General features: G+C 34.4%; 3 protein-coding genes and 1 pseudogene across 3 annotated transcripts; all 4 read left to right on the top strand.

Annotated features, from left to right (window-relative positions):
* The first annotated feature begins 5,572 nt into the window (after window positions 1-5,572).
* LOC148931456 (heat shock cognate 70 kDa protein-like) lies at window positions 5,573-8,914 on the top strand. The gene is made up of 2 exons (XM_089063415.1): window positions 5,573-5,786; window positions 7,241-8,914. Exons 1-2 carry the CDS (start codon window positions 5,573-5,575, stop codon window positions 8,911-8,913), a joined length of 1,887 nt encoding a protein of 628 aa, XP_088919541.1. The 3' UTR covers window position 8,914.
* Window positions 8,915-10,510: 1,596 nt separating this feature from the next.
* Window positions 10,511-13,234, top strand: LOC148931455 (heat shock cognate 70 kDa protein-like). Its single transcript, XM_089064791.1, has 2 exons — window positions 10,511-10,724; window positions 11,562-13,234. Exons 1-2 carry the CDS (start codon window positions 10,511-10,513, stop codon window positions 13,232-13,234), a joined length of 1,887 nt encoding a protein of 628 aa, XP_088920917.1.
* Window positions 13,235-13,399: 165 nt separating this feature from the next.
* Window positions 13,400-15,866, top strand: LOC148931454 (heat shock cognate 70 kDa protein-like; annotated as a pseudogene).
* Window positions 15,867-17,558: 1,692 nt separating this feature from the next.
* Window positions 17,559-19,888, top strand: LOC125222418 (heat shock cognate 70 kDa protein-like). The gene is made up of 2 exons (XM_089063515.1): window positions 17,559-17,778; window positions 18,186-19,888. Exons 1-2 carry the CDS (start codon window positions 17,559-17,561, stop codon window positions 19,817-19,819), a joined length of 1,854 nt encoding a protein of 617 aa, XP_088919641.1. The 3' UTR covers window positions 19,820-19,888.
* Window positions 19,889-20,298: the final 410 nt, after the last annotated feature.

Here is a 20,298-nt window from a genome sequence, read left to right as displayed (position 1 = left end):
CAAAACTTTCGCCTTCTTTCAAGGGAGAGAGAGAGATGAGATGAAGAAATTGAATTTTGTAATTGAGGAGAGGATGGAGGTTGGGTCATAATTAACAACTTGGGTTGAAAAATCCAATCAAAAAAGACAAAACTTGGCCAGACCCTACTCTACTAAATGACCACCAGCCGTGCACACACACATACAAACACGTTCGTCTACTACCAGTAGTCTTGGTAGTAAACACGAGACACGTTTTAATGTAAAATTTGTAGTACAAGAAAGGATAAGAGTCATCTTATTAAAAAGAGAAATTAACTAAAAGAAAAAATAGACTAATTTTGTGGCGTCCCTAAATATAAAAATTGACTATTGATTACAGACCGAGGGAACATATAAGTAATTTATAAGAGTTGATTTTTAATGTTGTAGCAAGAGGGTAAATGAGGGACATAACACTAGCTACTCATTATAAAAGTGAGCGATTCATTGGGCAGCAGTTTAATAGGAGTAGTAAAATATTCAATTGTTCTTATCAGAATATTTTCATTTCATATATAATATCCCAAATATCTCTCTTCTAACTCTATTCTTTGTCCTTAAACTTTAAACATCATTTTCTAAATTTTCATTCCAGTACTTCGAGAGGAGAGATTTCAGGGTTTAGGGTGAGAGTAAAATTTATAAATATAGTATCTCAACTTAACACGTGATACGAGACATATCTTCTTTATTTCTCATTATTATTACTTAGTATCTTTATATATATTGGTTAAGATTATATTAGATTTGATGCATTTATTTTAGGAGATGATAGGATATCTTTTTTTATCTTCCTATATTATACCTATATTATAAATGGAAAATGTTTTAGAGACATAATATCTTCAAGCCATAATCCTATAATGAGGTTAAATTAGTAATTGTGCATTGAATTTTATTTTTGGAGAAATTTATATTTTGTGTATATACTTTATTACCCTTACATTAATTTACTTAGTTATTTAAGGATATGGAACTAATAATGCAAGTATAATTTTGTTTTGACTATTTGAGACCTACACATTTGTGATGCATGGTTTTTATAATATTTATTAATTTTTGTTACATTTATTTAAAGTCATATTTTATAATTTTAAATATTGTAATTTTATTAAATTAATAGTATGTTTAACAGGTGAATAAAAGACGTATCAAACTAGACCTTATTGATTTTAGATGAGATGATCGAATAATTATTCAAAAATAATTAGCACAATGAAGTATTAAATTTTTTTGTCAAATTTTAATAAGCTGTAATAAATCAAAATATTGATAAACTTATTGATAATTAATTTACAATTAAATTGAAATAATTTTCAATATTGATGAAATTATTCTTTTTGTTACTACTTTTTATTCACAATAATTTCTTTATAAAAAATTAAAATTTTTATAGATGCAAAAAGTTTACTAGAATTCTTAGTTCAATTCACTATAACATACGGAAAATTAAATTTGATATATAATATATTGATGTTAATTGAGCAATACGGTTTTGATTCTAAGAATATTATAATTTTAATTTTTTGTTTTTCATAATTTTGATTTATGTAATTTGTAAAATTTTGAAACATTACCATCAAACCTCGATAAAAAAATAATCACATGTTTCTTCGTTCATCTACTTAGCATTTTAAAGGTATATGAATAATATTTTATCTTTTTCTTACAATATTAGAGTTCTCAGTTAAATTCACAATAACAAGTAGAAAATTAAAATGTGATATTTGGTGTATTAAAAAAATTAGTATTAATTGAGTTGACGATTTTGATTTTAATTATTTCATAATTTCAATTTAGATTCTTTACTTTACAAAATTATAATTTATTTATTTTAAAATTTTTGAAACATTATGTTGTACCTTGAATAAAAAATTAATTGCATTATCTTTAACTCATCTATTTAATATTTGAAATATATATAATAAATATTTTATATTTTCCTTTATAGAATATTATAGGTTTTAGCTAAAAATATTGTTAATATGCAACAAATTATAATTTGATATAGTATGATATATAAAGTACTCTTACTAATTAAGTTTAAGGCTTTGATTTTAAGAGATTCTTAATTTCAATTTTAATTCTTTACGTTCTATAATGTTTATTTCTTTTAATTATTAACTTATGGAACATTAAGTTGAAGCTCAATAAAAAATCACATGTTCTAGGTCATCTATTTAATATTTTAGAGATATATAATTAATTATATATTCTTTTATTTTTATATAAAATATTAGTGTTATTGACTCAATTCACTGTATATTGTAACTAATTAGAATTTGATATATGATATATTTATACTTAATTCATGTAATATTTAATATATTAAAGATATAGAGTTAATATTTTATCTTTTTCTTTAAAAAATATTAGAGTTGTTTATTTATTCACTATATCAGCAACAAATTAAAAATTTCAATATTCGTTCCAAAATTTTGATTATTCGTTCCAAAATTTTGATTTCTTTAGATTCTTAATGTTAGTGAAGAGTAGGCCTGCTTATTCGGCCGGTTCCGGTTCTAACCGGACCGGTTGACCGGTTAACCGATTTTAAATTTTCATAAATTCAAGAACCGGAACCGGAATCGGAACCAATCGGTTCCGGTTTGGAACCGGCCGGTTAAGAACCGGTCGATTCCGGTTCCGAACCGGAACCGATGTGTAATTTTAATCCGAATTTATTTATAATTTTAAATAGTTCAATACTAAAAAAATAATAATCCAACATCTAGAATTATAACAAATAATACCTAAAAATTAAAATAAATACACAAAATACAAACCAACAATACAATAATATTCATATATGGAAAAGAGTGATGCCAAGTGTAGTAGGTCGGGTCGGACTAGTTTATGTTAGCAATTTTTTACTAATACAAAAATAAGAATTCTAAACTTTAGCAATTTTTTTTAAAAAAATGAGTTTTAAAATTGAATTTCATTTTCCCTTTTTTGCCTAAACATAGTATTCATTGGAATTTCCAATACTAATTGATATTGTTGTGACTATTTGGTTTATACCGGAACACTTAATAAATTATTCACAAATATGTTAAAATCGTATGTTAAATGAATTGTTACATAAATTTGTAATAAATATATCATATGAAATGATATTGTATTTGTATAAGTTATTTTGAAAACTAAAAACAAACTTATGATGTTCTACTCATTGTATTAGTTCATAAAAAATGGATTAGGGAAATAATTGTAGATTCAAAGTATCACAGATTAAAGATTTAAATCTAAAAATCACTCAATGTTTCAAACTATAATACTTTAAATCAAAATTAATTCAATAAATTAGATTTTTTAGTATATGAAATTATAAAAAAAAAAAAATTGAATTATAATCCGGTTCCCGGTTAGGAACCGGTCGATTCCGATTCCGAACCGGAACCGGTGTTCTATAAAAAGTTGGAACCGGTACCGGAACTGGATTTTCCGGTTCCTCAATTAATCGGTCGGTTCTGGTTCCGATTCCGGTTAACCGAGGACCGGAGAACCGTTTAAGCACCCCTAGTGAAGAGTCTTACTAGTACTAGTCAATTAAAATTAAAAAAATATTATTTGTAACAAAAGCTATAGAAATAACACAAAAATACGATAACGCAAAAAATGCTTAATCATAGTAACTATATTATTTTATTATACAATTCAAATTTGAATAAGAAAAATGTTTTATTTTTTAATTTTTTCATATATTAAAATAATTGATTTTATTGTTGTATATTTTAGAATATTTAAATAAAAGAACAAGCTATGAAAGAATGGTAGTAATACTATATTAAGCTATCGAATTATTTTATAGCTAAATATAATACTTTAGTTGTATAATGTGTTAATTAATACTACTGTAATGATAAATTTATAATCTGAATTAATATTTTAAAATCCATTTATAACTTTAATGCATGATTCAAATTTATCTAGAATTAATGCACATGCATTTAGATAATGTATTTAGTTTGATTTTAATTTTCCTTAATTGTAGATATCCATTTAATATGATATTAGGGTAAATTAGTCACAATATAAACTATAATTATGGCAAAGTGACATAGGGGTATTATGGCATAGAGACATTATGTCTCTAAATCACTACTCATTATAAATATGTGGGACTATTTTCATAATGGAGATCATCCAATCAACTAATGGCAATAATTATCTTATGCCCTAATCTGTGAGTTTACGAGAGAAAGAGAGGAATATTGTGAGTTGCCGCCGACCCTGCCACGGGCGCCGGAAAATTTGTGATGCGTGAGGTAACCTAGAAGCTGCCCGACGGGATCACCCGCGCACAGCGACGGTAGCTGCCGACCCAAGAATTTATATTAATACAAATACGTCAGAATTTTTATATTCTAATAGTAACGAAAAAATAAATTAATAAAATATAAGTAAAGTACTCAATTATAAATACAAGTAATTTGTAATCTGTTAATTTCTTACTTCCTCCGGGCCACAAAAGTTTCACATTTTCATTTTCGGAAAAAGTTCTCTCTCCCATGAATATAAAAATAATATTTTTTCTATCTATTTAACACACAAAATAAAATCTCCTAAAATCCCGTGACGTCCCACAAGTGTGACATCTTTTGTGGGACGAAGGAAGTATTAAACGAGTCACTTTTTTTTTCCATGAAGATTTTTAAAAAATTTAAATGTTTAATATGTTAAATAGAAGGAGAATAAAATGAGACAGATGAAGAGAGAATAAAATATTATGGAAGGGTATTACTCTCTCTGTTCGCGAATAGGAGTCCTGTTTTTCCATTTATGTCCGTCCGCGAAATAAGAGTCCCGGTTCACTTTTACCAAAAATTGTACTAGGGTCCCACCTCCACCTAACTCATTTCACTCACATATCATTTAAAACTAATATATACAAGTGAGACCCATGTTCCACTAACTTTCTTTCATCCACTTTTTTAACATTTCTTAAAACCCGTGTCGGAAACAAATGAGACTTCTATTCGCGGACGGATGAAGTATTTTTTTTTATCAGAAATAGAATTGACTCAATTATTTTAGATTTTCAAAAAGAAAAAAAGTGACTCTAAGAAAGTGTAGAAAATTATACGTATTATCACGTAAAATGTCAAATTGACAAATCTCAAATAATTACGTAATTAAAGAAATGTTATAAAATACTAGTACTTTATATTAAGAAAGAACAAAAATGTAAAAAACTAAAAATATCCCCACTTGTAGGAAAGTATTTCTCTCTCCGCTAAAAGATTGACAAATATACTAACGTAGGAAAGTAAATCTTAATGTAAATTATAAAATTATACTGTATTTTATATTGCACCAGTATCTTATAACAATAATAAAAATAATAATTACTAGAATTATTTATATTGATAATTTTATTGAAAATTCCTTGCTCTAATTATTAAGATTTAAGAGTACCTCTGTTGTATTGGCCGAGTCCAAGTAATTCTCCCTCTCTGTATAAGAATAGGGTTTCAGAAGTCAGAACAAACTTGTTACTTTTCTGCAGTTCGTTGCCAATAAAAGTATTCCCTCGTTTGTTTTTGTGATGGCGGGAAAGGGCGAAGGCCGGGCGATAGGGATCGATTTGGGGACGACTTACTCGTGTGTGGCAGCGTGGAAGCACGACCACATCGAGATTATACCAAACGACCAGGGCAACCGCACCACGCCGTCTCACGTTGCTTTCACCGACTCCCATCGTCTCATCGGTGACGCCGCAAAGAATCAAGTCGCCAATAACCCCATCAACACTATTTTCGGTTACTTTTTTCTCCTCTATTTTCCATGATTTTCAGTCTTTCTTTTACCCTTGTTTGCTGCAACATGCATATATTTAAAAGATTCATAACAAACTTCTAATATATTCATACATAGTGGCCTTACTGGATATGGTATGTGATAAACATAAAACTAATTTTAAACGCTGAACGCATACCTAAAAAAAAAATAGTACTCCCTCCGTTCCATAGTAATAGAGTCATTTTGCCATTTTAGTACGTTCCATAGTAATAGAGTCATTTCCCTTTTTAGTAAAAATCAACACATTTTTCCACATTACTTTACTCTCTCTTACTTTTCTCTCTCTTCATCTCTCTACTTTTTTTTTTTTCATTTTCCACTTTATTCTCCCTTTACTTAACTCACCTAATACATTTTTTTTAATCTTCGTGCCGAAAAGTTTCGTCTCCATTACTATGGAACGGAGGGAGTAGTTCATTATAAGAAAATACCTATGGTCATTGTTACTTTGTCGTTACTGCACTATAGGAAATTTTAATTTTAACATGACCTACTTCATCTTAAAATCCGATTTTAATATAATCAGCAAAACAAAGCAATAATGAGCTAAGGTATTCTCCTATTATGACCTAGTTTATTTGGTCATGTGTTCTACATTTATGGGGAGTTTTCCATAGCCTTAAGATTAAGGATAGTCTTAAGGCTATAACCTACTCCCTCCGTCCTGGCTAAGATAACACATTGCTTAACCGGCACGTGATTTTAGGAGTTATTGGTTAAAGTGTTTAATTGAAGAGAGAGAAGGTAGGTGTAGGCATTAAAGTAGAGAGATAAAGAAAGATGAATATTTTAATAGGAGTGAGAAAAAGTGGTTGAGTGTATTAATTGGAGAGAGAAAGTTACCAAGGAAATGTGTCTCTTAGTTGGGACAAACTAAAAAGGAAAACATGTCATTTTAAACGAGACGGAAGGAGTAGTTTATTTGGTCATGTGTTCTACATTTATGGGATTTTCTCCTATTATGACCTAGTTTATTTGGTCATGTGTTTTACATTTATGGGGAGTTTTCCAATAAAATCAAGTTTGGCTAATTTATGGTAAATCCTCTGTCTTAATGTACATTTTTTTAATTGTTCCGTGACGAAAAATTTCGGCATGATGTATTGCGCGCGAACATGTGTAAACATATAAATTGTGATTGATTAATTAAGTGTATTAACAACGTGTAGTTGAATGTTATGTCCATAGAATAATTTTTTCTGACTTCTTTTCAAATTTGAGATTATGGGACCATTAATAAAAGTGTGGTTTTGTTAGCCATTGACTGAGTATTTGACCAAATATTGGTGGTTTTCTGGCAATATATAGGCGGTTGACGATATGTGGTATGGTTGGAACATATGCTACTAATCCATTCCAGCCACAATTTTAATTTCTTGGTTTTATTTGTTGTTAACTCGATTTGTATCTGCAGATGCAAAGAGGTTGATCGGTCGCAAATTCAGTGAACTAACTATTAAGGATGACATGAAATTTTGGCCATTCAAGGTCATTCCTGACGCTGCCGACAAGCCTATGGTTGTGGTAACCTACAAAGGGGAGGAGAAACGTTTTTATGCTGAGGAGATCTCCTCAATGGTACTTACCAAGATGAAGGAAATCGCCGAGGCATATCTTGGATCAGCCGTCAAGGATGCTGTGGTGACTGTGCCTGCTTATTTCAACGACTCTCAGCGTCAGGCCACCAAGGCTGCTGGAGCCATTGCCGGCCTCAATGTTATAAGGATCATCAATGAGCCTACTGCTGCAGCCATTGCATACGGTCTTGATACTGGTGTTACTAGCTCTGTGGCAAAGAATGTGTTGATTTTCGACCTTGGTGGGGGAACTTTTGATGTGTCTGTGGCCACGATTGAGGCAGGTGTCATTGAAGTGAAGGCTATCACCGGCGATACTCATCTTGGAGGACAGGACATGGATAACAGGATGGTGGATTACATCATGAAAGAGTTCAAAGGCAAGAAGGGAAAGGATATGATTGGGAATGCAAGAGCTATTAGGAGATTGAAGAGTGCTTGTGAAAGAGCCAAGAGGATCTTATCCTCAGCTTTCGAGACCCCTATTGAGATTGAATCGTTGTTTGAGGGGATTGATCTGTTTTTGACTATCACTCGTGCCAAATTCGAAGACCTTAACATGGATTTGTTCAACAAGTGTATGGAACTGGTTGAGAAATGCGTGAGTGATGCAAAGGTGGAGAAGAGCAGCATTGATGAGGTAGTGCTGGTGGGAGGGTCGAGTAGGATTCCAAAGGTGCAGGAGATGTTGCAGGAGTTGTTCGGTGGGAAGGAGGTGTGCAAGACTATTAATCCAGATGAAGCTGTGGCATATGGTGCTGCAGTGCTGGCTGCCAAGTTGAGTGGTGAAGGCAGTGATAAGGTGAAAAATGTGGTCCTTTTGGATGTTACTCCTTTGTCTCTTGGTATTCAATGCGATGGAGATTTAATGAGTGTTATTATTCCGAGGAACACACCTATCCCAACTGGGAGGCAGAGGGATGATTATAAAACAGTGGTGGACTACCAAACCAGTGCGCTGTTTCCGGTGTACGAGGGTGAAAGAAGCAAGGCAACAGACAACAATCTGCTAGGAGTATTCAGTCTCCAAGGCATTCCAGCAGCGCCCAGAGGTGTTGCTAAATTCAAAGTGTGCTTTGACATAGATGAGAATGGTATATTGAATGTGTCAGCAGAGCACACAGAGAGTGGAGTGAAGAACAAAATCTCCATCACCAACGACAAGGGCAGGCTGTCTAAGGAAGAAATCGAGAGGACGATTGAGGATGCGGAGAAGTATAAGTTGGAGGATGAGAGGTTTAGGGAGAAGGCTAATGCGAGGTGTGCTTTGGAGAACTACGCCTACAACACAAGGAACGCTGTTAGAAGTGCAGCAAACGTCACAGCAGCAGACAAGATGAAGATGGAGAATGCTTTCGAGTCTTTCACACAGTGGTTGGAGTCCAACAAACATGCAGAGGCTGATGAGTTTAAAAACAAGATGAAGGAACTCGAGACTGTTTTCAATCCCTTCATCGCCAACAAACGTGCAAAGACTGAAGATTGTAAAGACGAGATGAATGCAAAATGATGACTGGCAAGATCTCGTGGGTCTTTACTTTTATCTATCTTGATTTTTGTTTAGAGCTACGATAAAATACCATTAGCGTGATGATTCTTGCGAAATGCTAACTTTAAGTTACTATGTTCAGTTTATATTCGTCTCATTTTTTGTTAGTTTCTCATTTTTTTGCTCTTTTTAAGGAGTCAATCTTATTAGTATAATCAAAATTATCTTTTACTAGTTTTTTAGAGAAATCTAAGAGATAAAAGAATCTAAAATCTATGAAGAATCTTTACGGCTGATAAAGAAAATCTGAATTCTATTTTAACGATTTTTACAACATAAAACACAATAAAAAAGACTCTGTCTTGGCTTCAATGCGTTCGTAAATCTTCTTATGATTCTCCAACTTATATTTAAAAGCATTAACATTTGCAAGTTTGTTTTACTCTAACCATTTCATAGCAGACTTGAAGGCCTTCTCTATCTATGTATATAGGGAACTAGTAGTATTTACTTTAAGTTTATTATCGTTATCATTATTTTCCATCAATTAGTTTAAATCATTTTAGTTACTCCTACTATTTAAATAGTCTGTAACGGAACTAAAAACTTAAAAAAGTGAAACTTCAAATTTAATAATCCAGCACAGACGTTCCTATAATCTTCAAAACTACTACTCCCTTCGTCCCGACTAAGATGACACATTTCTTAGCTGTCACAAAATTATAGGAGTTGTTGGTTAATATAATTAATTGAAGAGAGAAAAATAGTAGGTGTAAGTATTAAACGAAAAGAGAAAGATAATTGAATATAATTGAAGTGAGAAAAAAATGGTTGTGTGTATTAGTTGGAAATAAGAAAATTATAATAACCAATTTATAAATTGGAAGTAAATTTTAATATAAATGCATAGAAATTTTGATATTCTAATACTAATGCAAAATAAATTAATAAAATATAAATAATTCATATATAAGTAAAGGACTCAATTATAAATACAAGTAAAATTGTATTCTGTCAGTTTCTTATTAATCGAGTCACTTCTTTTCGGCATGAAGATTTTTTTTTAAAAATAAATGTTTAATATGTTGTGTGGAGAGAGAATAAAATAAGAAAGATGAAGAGAGAATAAAATATCGTGAAAGAGTATTATATTTCTTTACCTAAAATTGAAATGATTCAATTATTTTTAATATTAACAAGAAGTCTAGAAAAAATGTACGTATTATTACATTAAATGTCAAATTTCATAAAAGTACGTAATTAAAGAAATGTTAATTTAGAAAACATGTTAAGAAAGAAAAAATGTAAAAGCTAAAAATATCCTCACTTGTTGGAAAGTATATCTCTTTCCGTTAAAAGATTAACAAATGTTAATATACAAAGACACATAACTAAATATAAACCGACAACTAATTAAAGTAGGAAAGTAGATCTTAATGTAAATTATAAAATTGTACTGTAGAATTATTTTAATTGAAAATCCTTGCTCTAGTTAGTGGCGGAGTCCAAGTAATGTCTTTCTAAAAATAAGAATAGGGTTTCAGAATTCAGAACAAACTTGTTACTTTTCTGCAGTTTATTGCCAATAAATTTCACGTTTTCCCTCGACTGTTTTGTGATGGCGGGAAAGGGCGAAGGCCGGGCGATAGGGATCGATTTGGGGACGACATATTCGTGTGTTGCAGCGTGGAAGCACGATCGCATTGAGATTATACCGAATGATCAGGGCAACCGCACCACGCCGTCTCACGTTGCTTTCACTGACTCCCATCGTCTCATCGGTGACGCTGCCAAGAATCAAGTCGCCAATAACCCCATCAACACTGTTTTCGGTTACTTTTTCTCTACTATTTTCCATGATTTTCAGTCTTCTTTTACCCTTGTTTGTGACTACATGCATATATTTAAAAGATTCATAACAAACTTCTAATATATTCATACATAGTGGCCAAACTTCAAATATTGTCTTTTTATGGGATATGGTATGTGATAAACACAAAACTAATTTTAAACACAGAATGGAAAACTAAAGAAAAATAGTTCATTATAAGACAACACCGAGTGTCGTTGTTACTTTGTTGTTAGTGCACTATAGGTTTTAGATTGTTTAGTTCATTTTAAAATCTGATTTTAATATAATCAACTAAAAACAAAGTAATCCTATAATGATTTATTTTATTTGGTCCTGTGTTCTACATTTATGGGGTGTTTCCCATAGCCTTAAGATTAAGGATAGTCTTATGTGGGGCAAATTGCCAATAAAATCAAGTTTGGCTAATTTATGGTAAATCCCTTGTATATTGTACATTTCTTTAATTATTTTGTGACGAAAATTTTGGGCATGATGTATTGCGCGCGAACATGTGTAAATATATAAAATGTGATTGATTAATTAAGTGTATTAATTGCGTCGTTTAAGTAGTTGAATGTTATGTACAGAATAATTTATTCAGACTTTTTTTTTTCAAATTTGAGATTGTGGGACAATTAAGAAAAATGTGGTTTTTCAGCCATTGACTGGGTATTTGACCAAATTTTGCTGGTTTTCTGGCAATATATGAGCGGTTGACGATATGTGGTGTGGTGGGAATCGATGCTACTAATCCAATCCAGCAACAATTTTATTTTCTTGGTTTTAACTTTGTTGTTAACTAAATTTGTATATGCAGATGTAAAGAGGTTGATTGGTCGCAAATTCAGTGACCTAGCTATTAAGGATGACATGAAATTTTGGCCATTCAAGGTCATTCCTGATGCTGCGGACAAGCCTACGGTTGTGGTAACCTACAGAGGGGAGGAGAAACGTTTTTATGCTGAAGAGATCTCTTCAATGGTACTTACCAAGATGAAGGAAATCTCCGAGGCATATCTTGGATCAGCCGTCAAGGATGCTGTCGTGACCGTGCCTGCTTATTTCAACGACTCTCAGCGTCAGGCCACCAAGGCTGCTGGAGCCATTGCTGGCCTCAACGTTATAAGGATAATCAGTGAGCCTACTGCTGCAGCCATTGCCTACGGTCTTGACAATGGTGTTACTAGCTCTGTGGCGAAGAATGTGCTGCTTTTCGACCTTGGTGGAGGAACGTTTGATGTGTCTGTGGCCACAATTAAAGAAAATGTCATTGAAGTGAAGGCTACCTCCGGAGATACTCATCTTGGAGGACAAGACATGGATAACAAGATGGTGGATTACTTGATGAAAGAGTTCAGAAGCAAGAAGGGTAAGGATATCAGTGGGAATTTAAGAGCTATTAGGAGATTGAAGAGTGCTTGCGAAAGAGCTAAAAGGATCCTTTCCTCAGCTTTTGAAACCCCAATCGAGATTGAATCGTTGTTTGAGGGGATTGATCTGTTTTCGACTATCACTCGTGCTAGATTTAATGAACTCAACATGGATTTGTTCAACAAGTGTATGAAACTGGTTGATAAATGCTTGAGTGATGCAAAGATGAAGCGGAGGAGTGTGGATGAGGTGGTGCTGGTGGGCGGGTCGAGTAGGATTCCAAAGGTGCAGGAGATGTTGCAGGAGTTGTTTAGTGGGAAAGAGGTGCGGAAGACCATTAATCCGGACGAAGCTGTAGCATATGGTGCTGCAGTGTTGGCTGCCAAGTTGAGTGGTGAAGGCGATGAGAAGGTGCAGAATGTGGTTCTTTCGGATGTTACTCCTTTGTCGCTCGGTATTCAACTTGATGGAGATGTGATGAGTGTAATCATTCCGAGGAATACACCTTTCCCAATCAAGAAGGCTAGAAATAGTTTGACAACTGTGGAGGACAATCAGACCAGCGTGGCGTTTCTGGTGTATGAGGGTGAAAGAAGCAAGGCAACAGACAACAATCTGCTTGGTGAATTCACACTCCAAGGCATTCCAGCAGCGCCCAGAGGTGTTGCTAATGTCAAAGTGTGCATCGACATTGATGCAAATGGTATCATGAATGTGTCAGCAGTGAACACAAAGACTAGAGCGAAGAAAAGCATCACCATCACCAACGACAAGGGCAGACTGTCCAAGGAAGAAATCGAGAAGATGATTGAGGATGCGAAGAAGTACAAGTTGGAGGATGAGAAATTTAAGAAGGCGGCTGAGGCCAGGTATGCTTTGGAGGACTACGCATATGACACAAGGAACGCTGTTAGAAGTGCAGCTAATCTCACAGCAGCAGACAAGAAGACTGTGGAGGATGCATTCGAGTCTTTTGTACAGTGGCTGATCTTCAACAAACATGCAGAGATTGATGATTTTAAAGACAAGATGAAGGAACTCCAGACTGTTTTCAATCCTTTCATCTCCAACAAACGTGCAAAGACTGAAGATTATAAAGACGAGATGAATGGAAAATGATGACTGCTTTTATCCATCTTGATTTTTGTTTAGAGCTACGATAAAATACCATTAGCGTGATGATTCTTGCGAAATGCCAACTTTAAGTTACTATGTTAAGTTTAATCAAAATTATATTTTACTAGTTTTTTCGAGAAATCTAAGAGATAAAAGAATCTAAAATCTATGAAGTATCTTTTAAAAATCTGAATTCTATTAACGGTTTCTACAACATAAAACAGAATAAAAAAGACACTGCATAAGGTACTGTGGAGCATCTTGGCTTCAATGTGTTCGTAAATCCTCTTAAGCTCCTCCAACTACTCTTTGAAAGCATCAACATTTGCAAGTTTGTTTGACTCTAACCATTTCTTAACAGACTTGAAGGCCTTCTCTATCTCCTTTTTGTCGGCTGCTTCAATTCCGGCTGCACATCTGGAGGCGTTCCTCATGTCATAGGCGTAGTTTTCAAAAGAACCCCCTCATGTCAATTGGAGGTTTCAAAGTGGAGGAAAGGATCCTGTGCCCTTTTAAAAGCAGTCATAGATAGTGGCTAAGCTTCAAATAGCAAATTGCTAAAAAAATTCAAGTATAGTTAAATTCTGATCAATATCCTGTCATAACTTTTGACATTTTTTAATTGTCTCACACTAAAAAAAAAGTCAGTTTATCGACGGAGTTACCGACGGAAAATTTTGCGCTAGGAATTACTGACGTTATATTTCGTCCCTAATTTTTTTCCTTTTTTAATTAATGTATTTTCCGTCGGTAAAAAAAATTTACTGACGAGTTCTTTACCGACGGACAATTATTGTCCATCGGTAAAGAACTCGTCAGTAATTTTTATTTTACCGACAGAATTATTGATGGAAAAATATTAATTAAAAAAGGAAAAAAATTAGGGACGAAAAATTCCGTCGGTAATTGCTAGCGCAAAATATTCAGTCGGTAATTCCGTCGGTAATTCGCAACGAAAATTTTCCGTCGCTAATTCCATCGGTAACCTGACATTTTTTGTAGTGTCATGACAACATGATACGTGTCTGAATTTATCAATCTAGCGCGTACATGTGCATATATTAATTACGTGATTGACTAAGGGTATTTAAACTAAGTAGTTGAACGTTTTGTCCGCATAATATTATCTGTTTGTCACATTATGCAAAATTTCCTTCAAATATGAGATACTGAGACTATTGAAAAAAAAATGTCATAACGATCGTATAACAAGCCATTGACGAGTATATGACCAAACTTTGGTAGTTTTTCTGGCAATATATAAATGTGGTGTGCATGGTTGGAAACTTGGAATATATGCTACTGATTAATCTAATCCAGCCACAATTTTATTTTCTAGGTTTTAACTTTGTTGTTCATTCAATACGTATCTACAGATGCAAAGAGGTTGATCGGTCGCAAATTCAGTGACCTAACTATTAAGGATGACATGAAATTTTGGCCATTCAAGGTAGGTCATTCCTGACGTTGACGACAAGCCTATGATTGTGGTAACCTACAAAGGGGAGGAGAAACGTTTTTATGCTGAGGAGATCTCCTCAATGGTACTACCAAGATGAAGGAAATCACCGAGGCATATCTTGGATCAACCGTCAAGGATGCTGTGGTGACTGTGCCTGCTTATTTCAGCGACTCTCAGTGTCAGGCCACCAAGGCTGCCGGAGCCATTGCCGGCCTCAATGTTATAAGGACCATCAATAAGCCTACTGTTGCAGCCATTGCATACAGTCTTGATAATGGTGTTACTAGCTATGTGGCAAAGAATGTGCTGATTTTTGAACTTGGTGGGGGAACGTTTGATGTGTCTGTGGCCACAATTAAGTCAGGTGTCATTGAAGTGAAGGCTATCACCGGTAATACTCATCTTGGAGGACGGGATATGGATAACAGGATGGTGGATTATTTCATGAAAGAGTTCAAAAGCAAGAAGGGAAAGGATATGAGTGGGAATGCAAGAGCTATTAGGAGATTGAAGAGTGCTTGCGAAAGAGCCAAGAGGATCTTATCCTCAGCTGTCGAGACCCCTATTGATATTGAATATTTATTTGAGGGGATTGATCTGTTTTCGACTATCACTCGTGCTAAATTTAATGAGCTCAACATGGATTTGTTCAACAAGTGTATGGAACTGGTAGAGAAAAGCGTGAGCGATGCAAAGGTGGAGAAGAGCAGCGTGGATGAGGTGGTACTTGTGGGCAGGTCGAGTAGGATACCCAAGGTCCAGCAGATGTTGCAGGAGTTGTTCGGTTGAAAGGAGGTGTGCAAGACTATTAATCCAGACAAAGCTGTGGCATATGGTGCTGCTGTGTTGGCTACCAAGTTGAGTGGTGAAGGCAATGATAAGGTGCAGAATGTGGTTCTTTCAGCTGTTACTCCTCTGTCGCTTGGAATTGAAATCGGTATAGATGAGATGGCCGTCTGTATTCCGAGAAATACACTTGTCCCAACAAGTAAGGAGATAATTCTCCGGACGTCACGTGACAATCGAACCATTGTGAGGTTTGCGGTGTATGAGGGCGAAAGAAGCAAGGCAACAAACAACAATCTGCTAGGAATATTCAGTCTCCAAGACATTCCAGCAGCGCCCAGAGGTGTTGCTAAATTCAAAGTGATGAAGAGGTTTACCAAAAATTGAAATTTCACAATTTGAAAACACTTTAACCTAATTTAATTTAGGGACGTCATTGTACATTTTGGTTTTTTTATCAGATTGGACTTGATAATTGACCAACTGTTGAGGCCAAACTAATTAGATACAACATGATAAGGAAACCATCAACCTGAAGATGAATCTGACTTCCTACATTTAATTAATCCGAATAAAACCAGCATTTATCACGAATCCGTTAGCTCTACGATTAGTTCTGCAAGGCACAATAACAATACGATAACGACACCAACTCAATAACGACATGAAACACTGCAAACTTGTTGCAGAAAAAGACTGTTGCTTTATTATGGCTATATATCAAATTACTAAAATGTGGAAACTACTCAAATACTAATTTGTGCTCTAATTTTTCTTTATGCTCGTGCCAAATAGCAATATGGAGATATCGGAACTCTTTATACTGCAATAAGTAATGGGTGCATTATATGAAAAAAAAGACTATTGCTTAAGGACAAAGAAGTACTCCATTAAAAAGTAAAATTATTAAAAACAGAAAATTTAAATTTTGACCATACTTTGTTTCTTATGTAGATTTTTAAAGAAACTAAAGATAGTATCATTTTAATTACGTTTATAAAACCTAAATAATGAAATAAACGAGCACTAAAATTATTCAACCTAAAATCGCTAAGCCACTGTATGCTTTAATTTTTTATCAGTATTTAACATTCATATTATCAGCAAAGAAGGAATGTTAATTTTTTATTTAATTTAATACTCCCTCCTCCCACAAGAATATTCCTCATTTCCAACTAACACAATATCTCTCTATCTCTCTCTTCCTTTGACAAATTTTCATTAAAATCCATGTCGAACAAGCAAGTATATTTCTCAAATACACTTCATAATCATTTAAAAATTCGTTACTATCCAATATATATCCCTCACACATTTAATACTCATTTTTATATAAAATAAATGATTAGAGTTTTATTAACAAAGAAAGTGACTAGCCTCTTAAGAGAGAAAAACTTGCGAAAACGGGAAGTGGATTAGTTTTATGGGATGAATTGAAATGCAATAAAACACTATGTTTGAGGATGGAAGGAATATTAAAATTTAAATTATTCAAAAGCGAAAATTTAGATTTTGACCATAATTTATTTGCGTAGATTTTTTTTGTGAAAATTTAAAGATACTGGAGTACCCCATATCATTTTCATTTACGTTTATAAAACCCAAACAATGAAATAAATGAGCACTAGAAATATTCAACCTAATCCACTGCATGATTTTCTCGTATCACATTCATATTATAAGAAAACAAGAGAATGATATTTTTTTTTATCTTTTTTTCTTATTTTACTTTTTATCAAATAGTACACTACATAATCATTTTTAAATAAATCAAATCTGAACAAAATCTAATCAAACATATCCATATCAAATTCTAACGACTTATAGTATGCTAATCTATATGATTAAATTTAGATGAATATGAAAAGATATCCGTATCGTGAAGATGGAGACATGCTATTAAAGAGACCGAGGGCTTATTGCTCAATGTTTCACTTTTTCTCTTTCAAAACTCTCTTGGTATCGTGCATTTTAGTTCCTTGTTGAAATATTAACGTTTTTGACAGCTATTTGAAACGTTTGTTTTGATCTGTTTTGTTTTCTTCTAATTCTAGTTGCAGTTTGTTGTTAGCATTATTAATGGCTGGAACTGGAACTGGCGCTGGGCTGGCGGTAGGGATCGATTTGGGGACGACGTATTCGTGTGTTGCAGCATGGAAGCACGGCCGCATTGAGATCATACCTAACGATCAGGGCAACCGCACCACACCGTCTGCTGTCGCTTTCACCGACTCCCATCGTCTTATCGGCGATGCCGCTAAGAACCAAGTCACAAATAATCCTATCAACACTGTTTTCGGTTTGTTCTCATCTATTTCCTTCAAGAATTGGCTTTTTATGCATATAGGTCCTATGACATTTCTATCTTCGAGTTATATGAATTTGAATGACATAAAATATGTATTCTTATCATGTTTTGTTTTATTTTGATTTTTTTAACACCTCTATGTTTCGAGTTATCTGAATTAGAATGACTTAAAATATGTATTCTTATCATGTTTTGTTTTATTTATATTCACTAGTGGTACGTATGTAACAGTCCAACAACGAAGATAGTATTTCTTATCAAAGATAAAATTAACGACAGTTGATAAAGAGAGGTGTGGTTGAAGTTGATGCCAATTCAATAAGAATGTTAATCTTATGATTTTATGTGTCAGTTTCATCTACTCCAGCCTCTAACTAAGCGAGTTATTTTTTGCACAGATGCAAAGAGGTTGATCGGTTGCAAGTTCAGTGACCCAACAGTGCAGATGGACATTAAGTTTTGGCCATTCAATGTCATTCCTGACGCTGACGACAAGCCTATGTTTGCGGTAACATTCAAAGGGGTGGAGAAACAGTTTACAGCTGAGGAAATCTCCTCAATGGTTCTTACCAAGATGAAGGATATTGCTGAGGCATATCTTGGATCATGTGTCACAGATGCTGTCGTTACTGTGCCGGCTTATTTCAATGACTCCCAACGTCAGGCCACAAAGGAGGCAGGAACCATTGCGGGCTTGAACGTTATAAGGATCATCAATGAGCCTACTGCTGCAGCCATTGCTTACGGTCTTGATAATGTTGTTACTAGCTCTGTGGCAAAGAATGTGCTGATTTTTGACCTTGGTGGTGGCACGTTCGACGTGTCTGTGGCCACGATTCAAGCAAATGGCATTGAAGTGAAGGCTATCTATGGCGATACTCATCTTGGAGGACAGGATTTTGACAACAGGATGGTGGATCACTTCATGGAAGAGTTCAAAAGAAAACAGGGTAAGGATATAAGTGGGAATCAAAGAGCGATAAGAAGATTGAAGAGTGCTTGTGAAAGAGCCAAAAGGGTCCTTTCCTCTGCTTTCGAAACCCCAATTGAGATTGAATCGTTGTTTGAGGGGATTGATTTGTTTTCGTCTATCACTCGTGCTAAATTCGAAGAAATTAACATGGATTTATTCACGAAGTGTATGGGATTAGTTGAGAATTGCCTGAGTGATGCAATGATGAATAAGAGCAGCGTGGATGAGGTGGTGCTTGTTGGCGGGTCGAGTAGGATTCCCAAGGTTCAGCGTATGTTGCAGGACGCTTTCAGTGGGAAACAAGTATGCAAGACCATTAATCCCGACGAAGCTGTGGCTCATGGTGCTGCAGTGTTGGCTGCCAAGTTGAGAAGTCAAGGCAACGACGTGGTGCAAAAGCTTGTTCTTGTCGATGTTACTCCATTGTCCCTTGGCATTGGAGTTAATGAAGATCAGATGCGCGTAATTATTCCGAGGAATACAACTATCCCAACAATCAAGTATGATAATAACATACGCACGGCGGAAGACAATCAGACCCGTATGAGTATTCTGGTGTATGAGGGTGAAAGAAGCAAGGGGACAGACAATAATCTGCTAGGTGAATTCGTACTCTATGGCATTCCAGCAGCGCCAAGAGGTGTTGTTAAAGTGATAGTGTGCTTCGACATTGATGCAAATGGTATCATAAGGGTGTCAGCAGAGCACACAGAGACTGGAGCGAAGAACAGCATCACCATCACCAACGACAAGAGCAGACTGTCTAAGGAAGAAATCGAGAGGATGATTGAGGATGCGAAGAAGTACAAGTTGGAGGATGAGAGGTTTAGGGAGAAGGCTGATGCGAGGTACGCTTTGGAGAACTATGCCTACAACACAAGGGATGCCATTAGAAGTTCGAACGAGATCACAGTATCAGACAAGATGAAGATGGAGTATACTTTCCAGTGTTTCACACATTGGTTAGTGTTCAACAAACATGCAGAGGTTGCTGATTTTAACAACAAGATGAAGGAGCTCCAGACTGTTTTCACTCCCATCATCACCAATATGACTTAAGATGGAAATGGATTGATGATTGGTCTTTACTTTTATCTATCTAGATTTTTTCTCATGATATTCCCGGGAATTGCCTTTAAGTTACTATTTTGATTTTTGTTACTTTACTTTATTTTGTCTCTTTTGGTTGTTTCTTCTTTCCTTTATCCTGCATGTTTAATCAAAATAATACCAATTTAAGGGGAGATAAAAGAATCTAAAATATTACTCCCTTCGTTCCCTCATAGTTGAGTCATTTTTTCCATTTCAGGAAGTTCCTTCATAGGTTAAGTCATTTTCATATATAGTAACTCTTTCTTTTTTATTATTTTATTCTTCCTGCTTTATCCACTTTCTACTTTATTCTTTCTACTATTTTCTTTCGCTTCAAATATGAGAGTACAAGAGGGAGTAATAACCCTAATACATAGTCATAAGTACTTTGATATAATGTTGAATTCAAAGAAATTATGCAGTGTGTGTATGTGCTTCGACATAGA

This window comes from Salvia hispanica, chromosome 2 (assembly GCF_029641045.1).
Source record: "Salvia hispanica isolate PSC_SH4W2 chromosome 2, Shi_PSC_v1, whole genome shotgun sequence".
Classification (NCBI taxonomy): domain Eukaryota; kingdom Viridiplantae; phylum Streptophyta; class Magnoliopsida; order Lamiales; family Lamiaceae; genus Salvia; species Salvia hispanica.
Note: the sequence above shows the minus strand (reverse complement) of the source record. Positions and strands in the feature narration are given on the sequence as shown.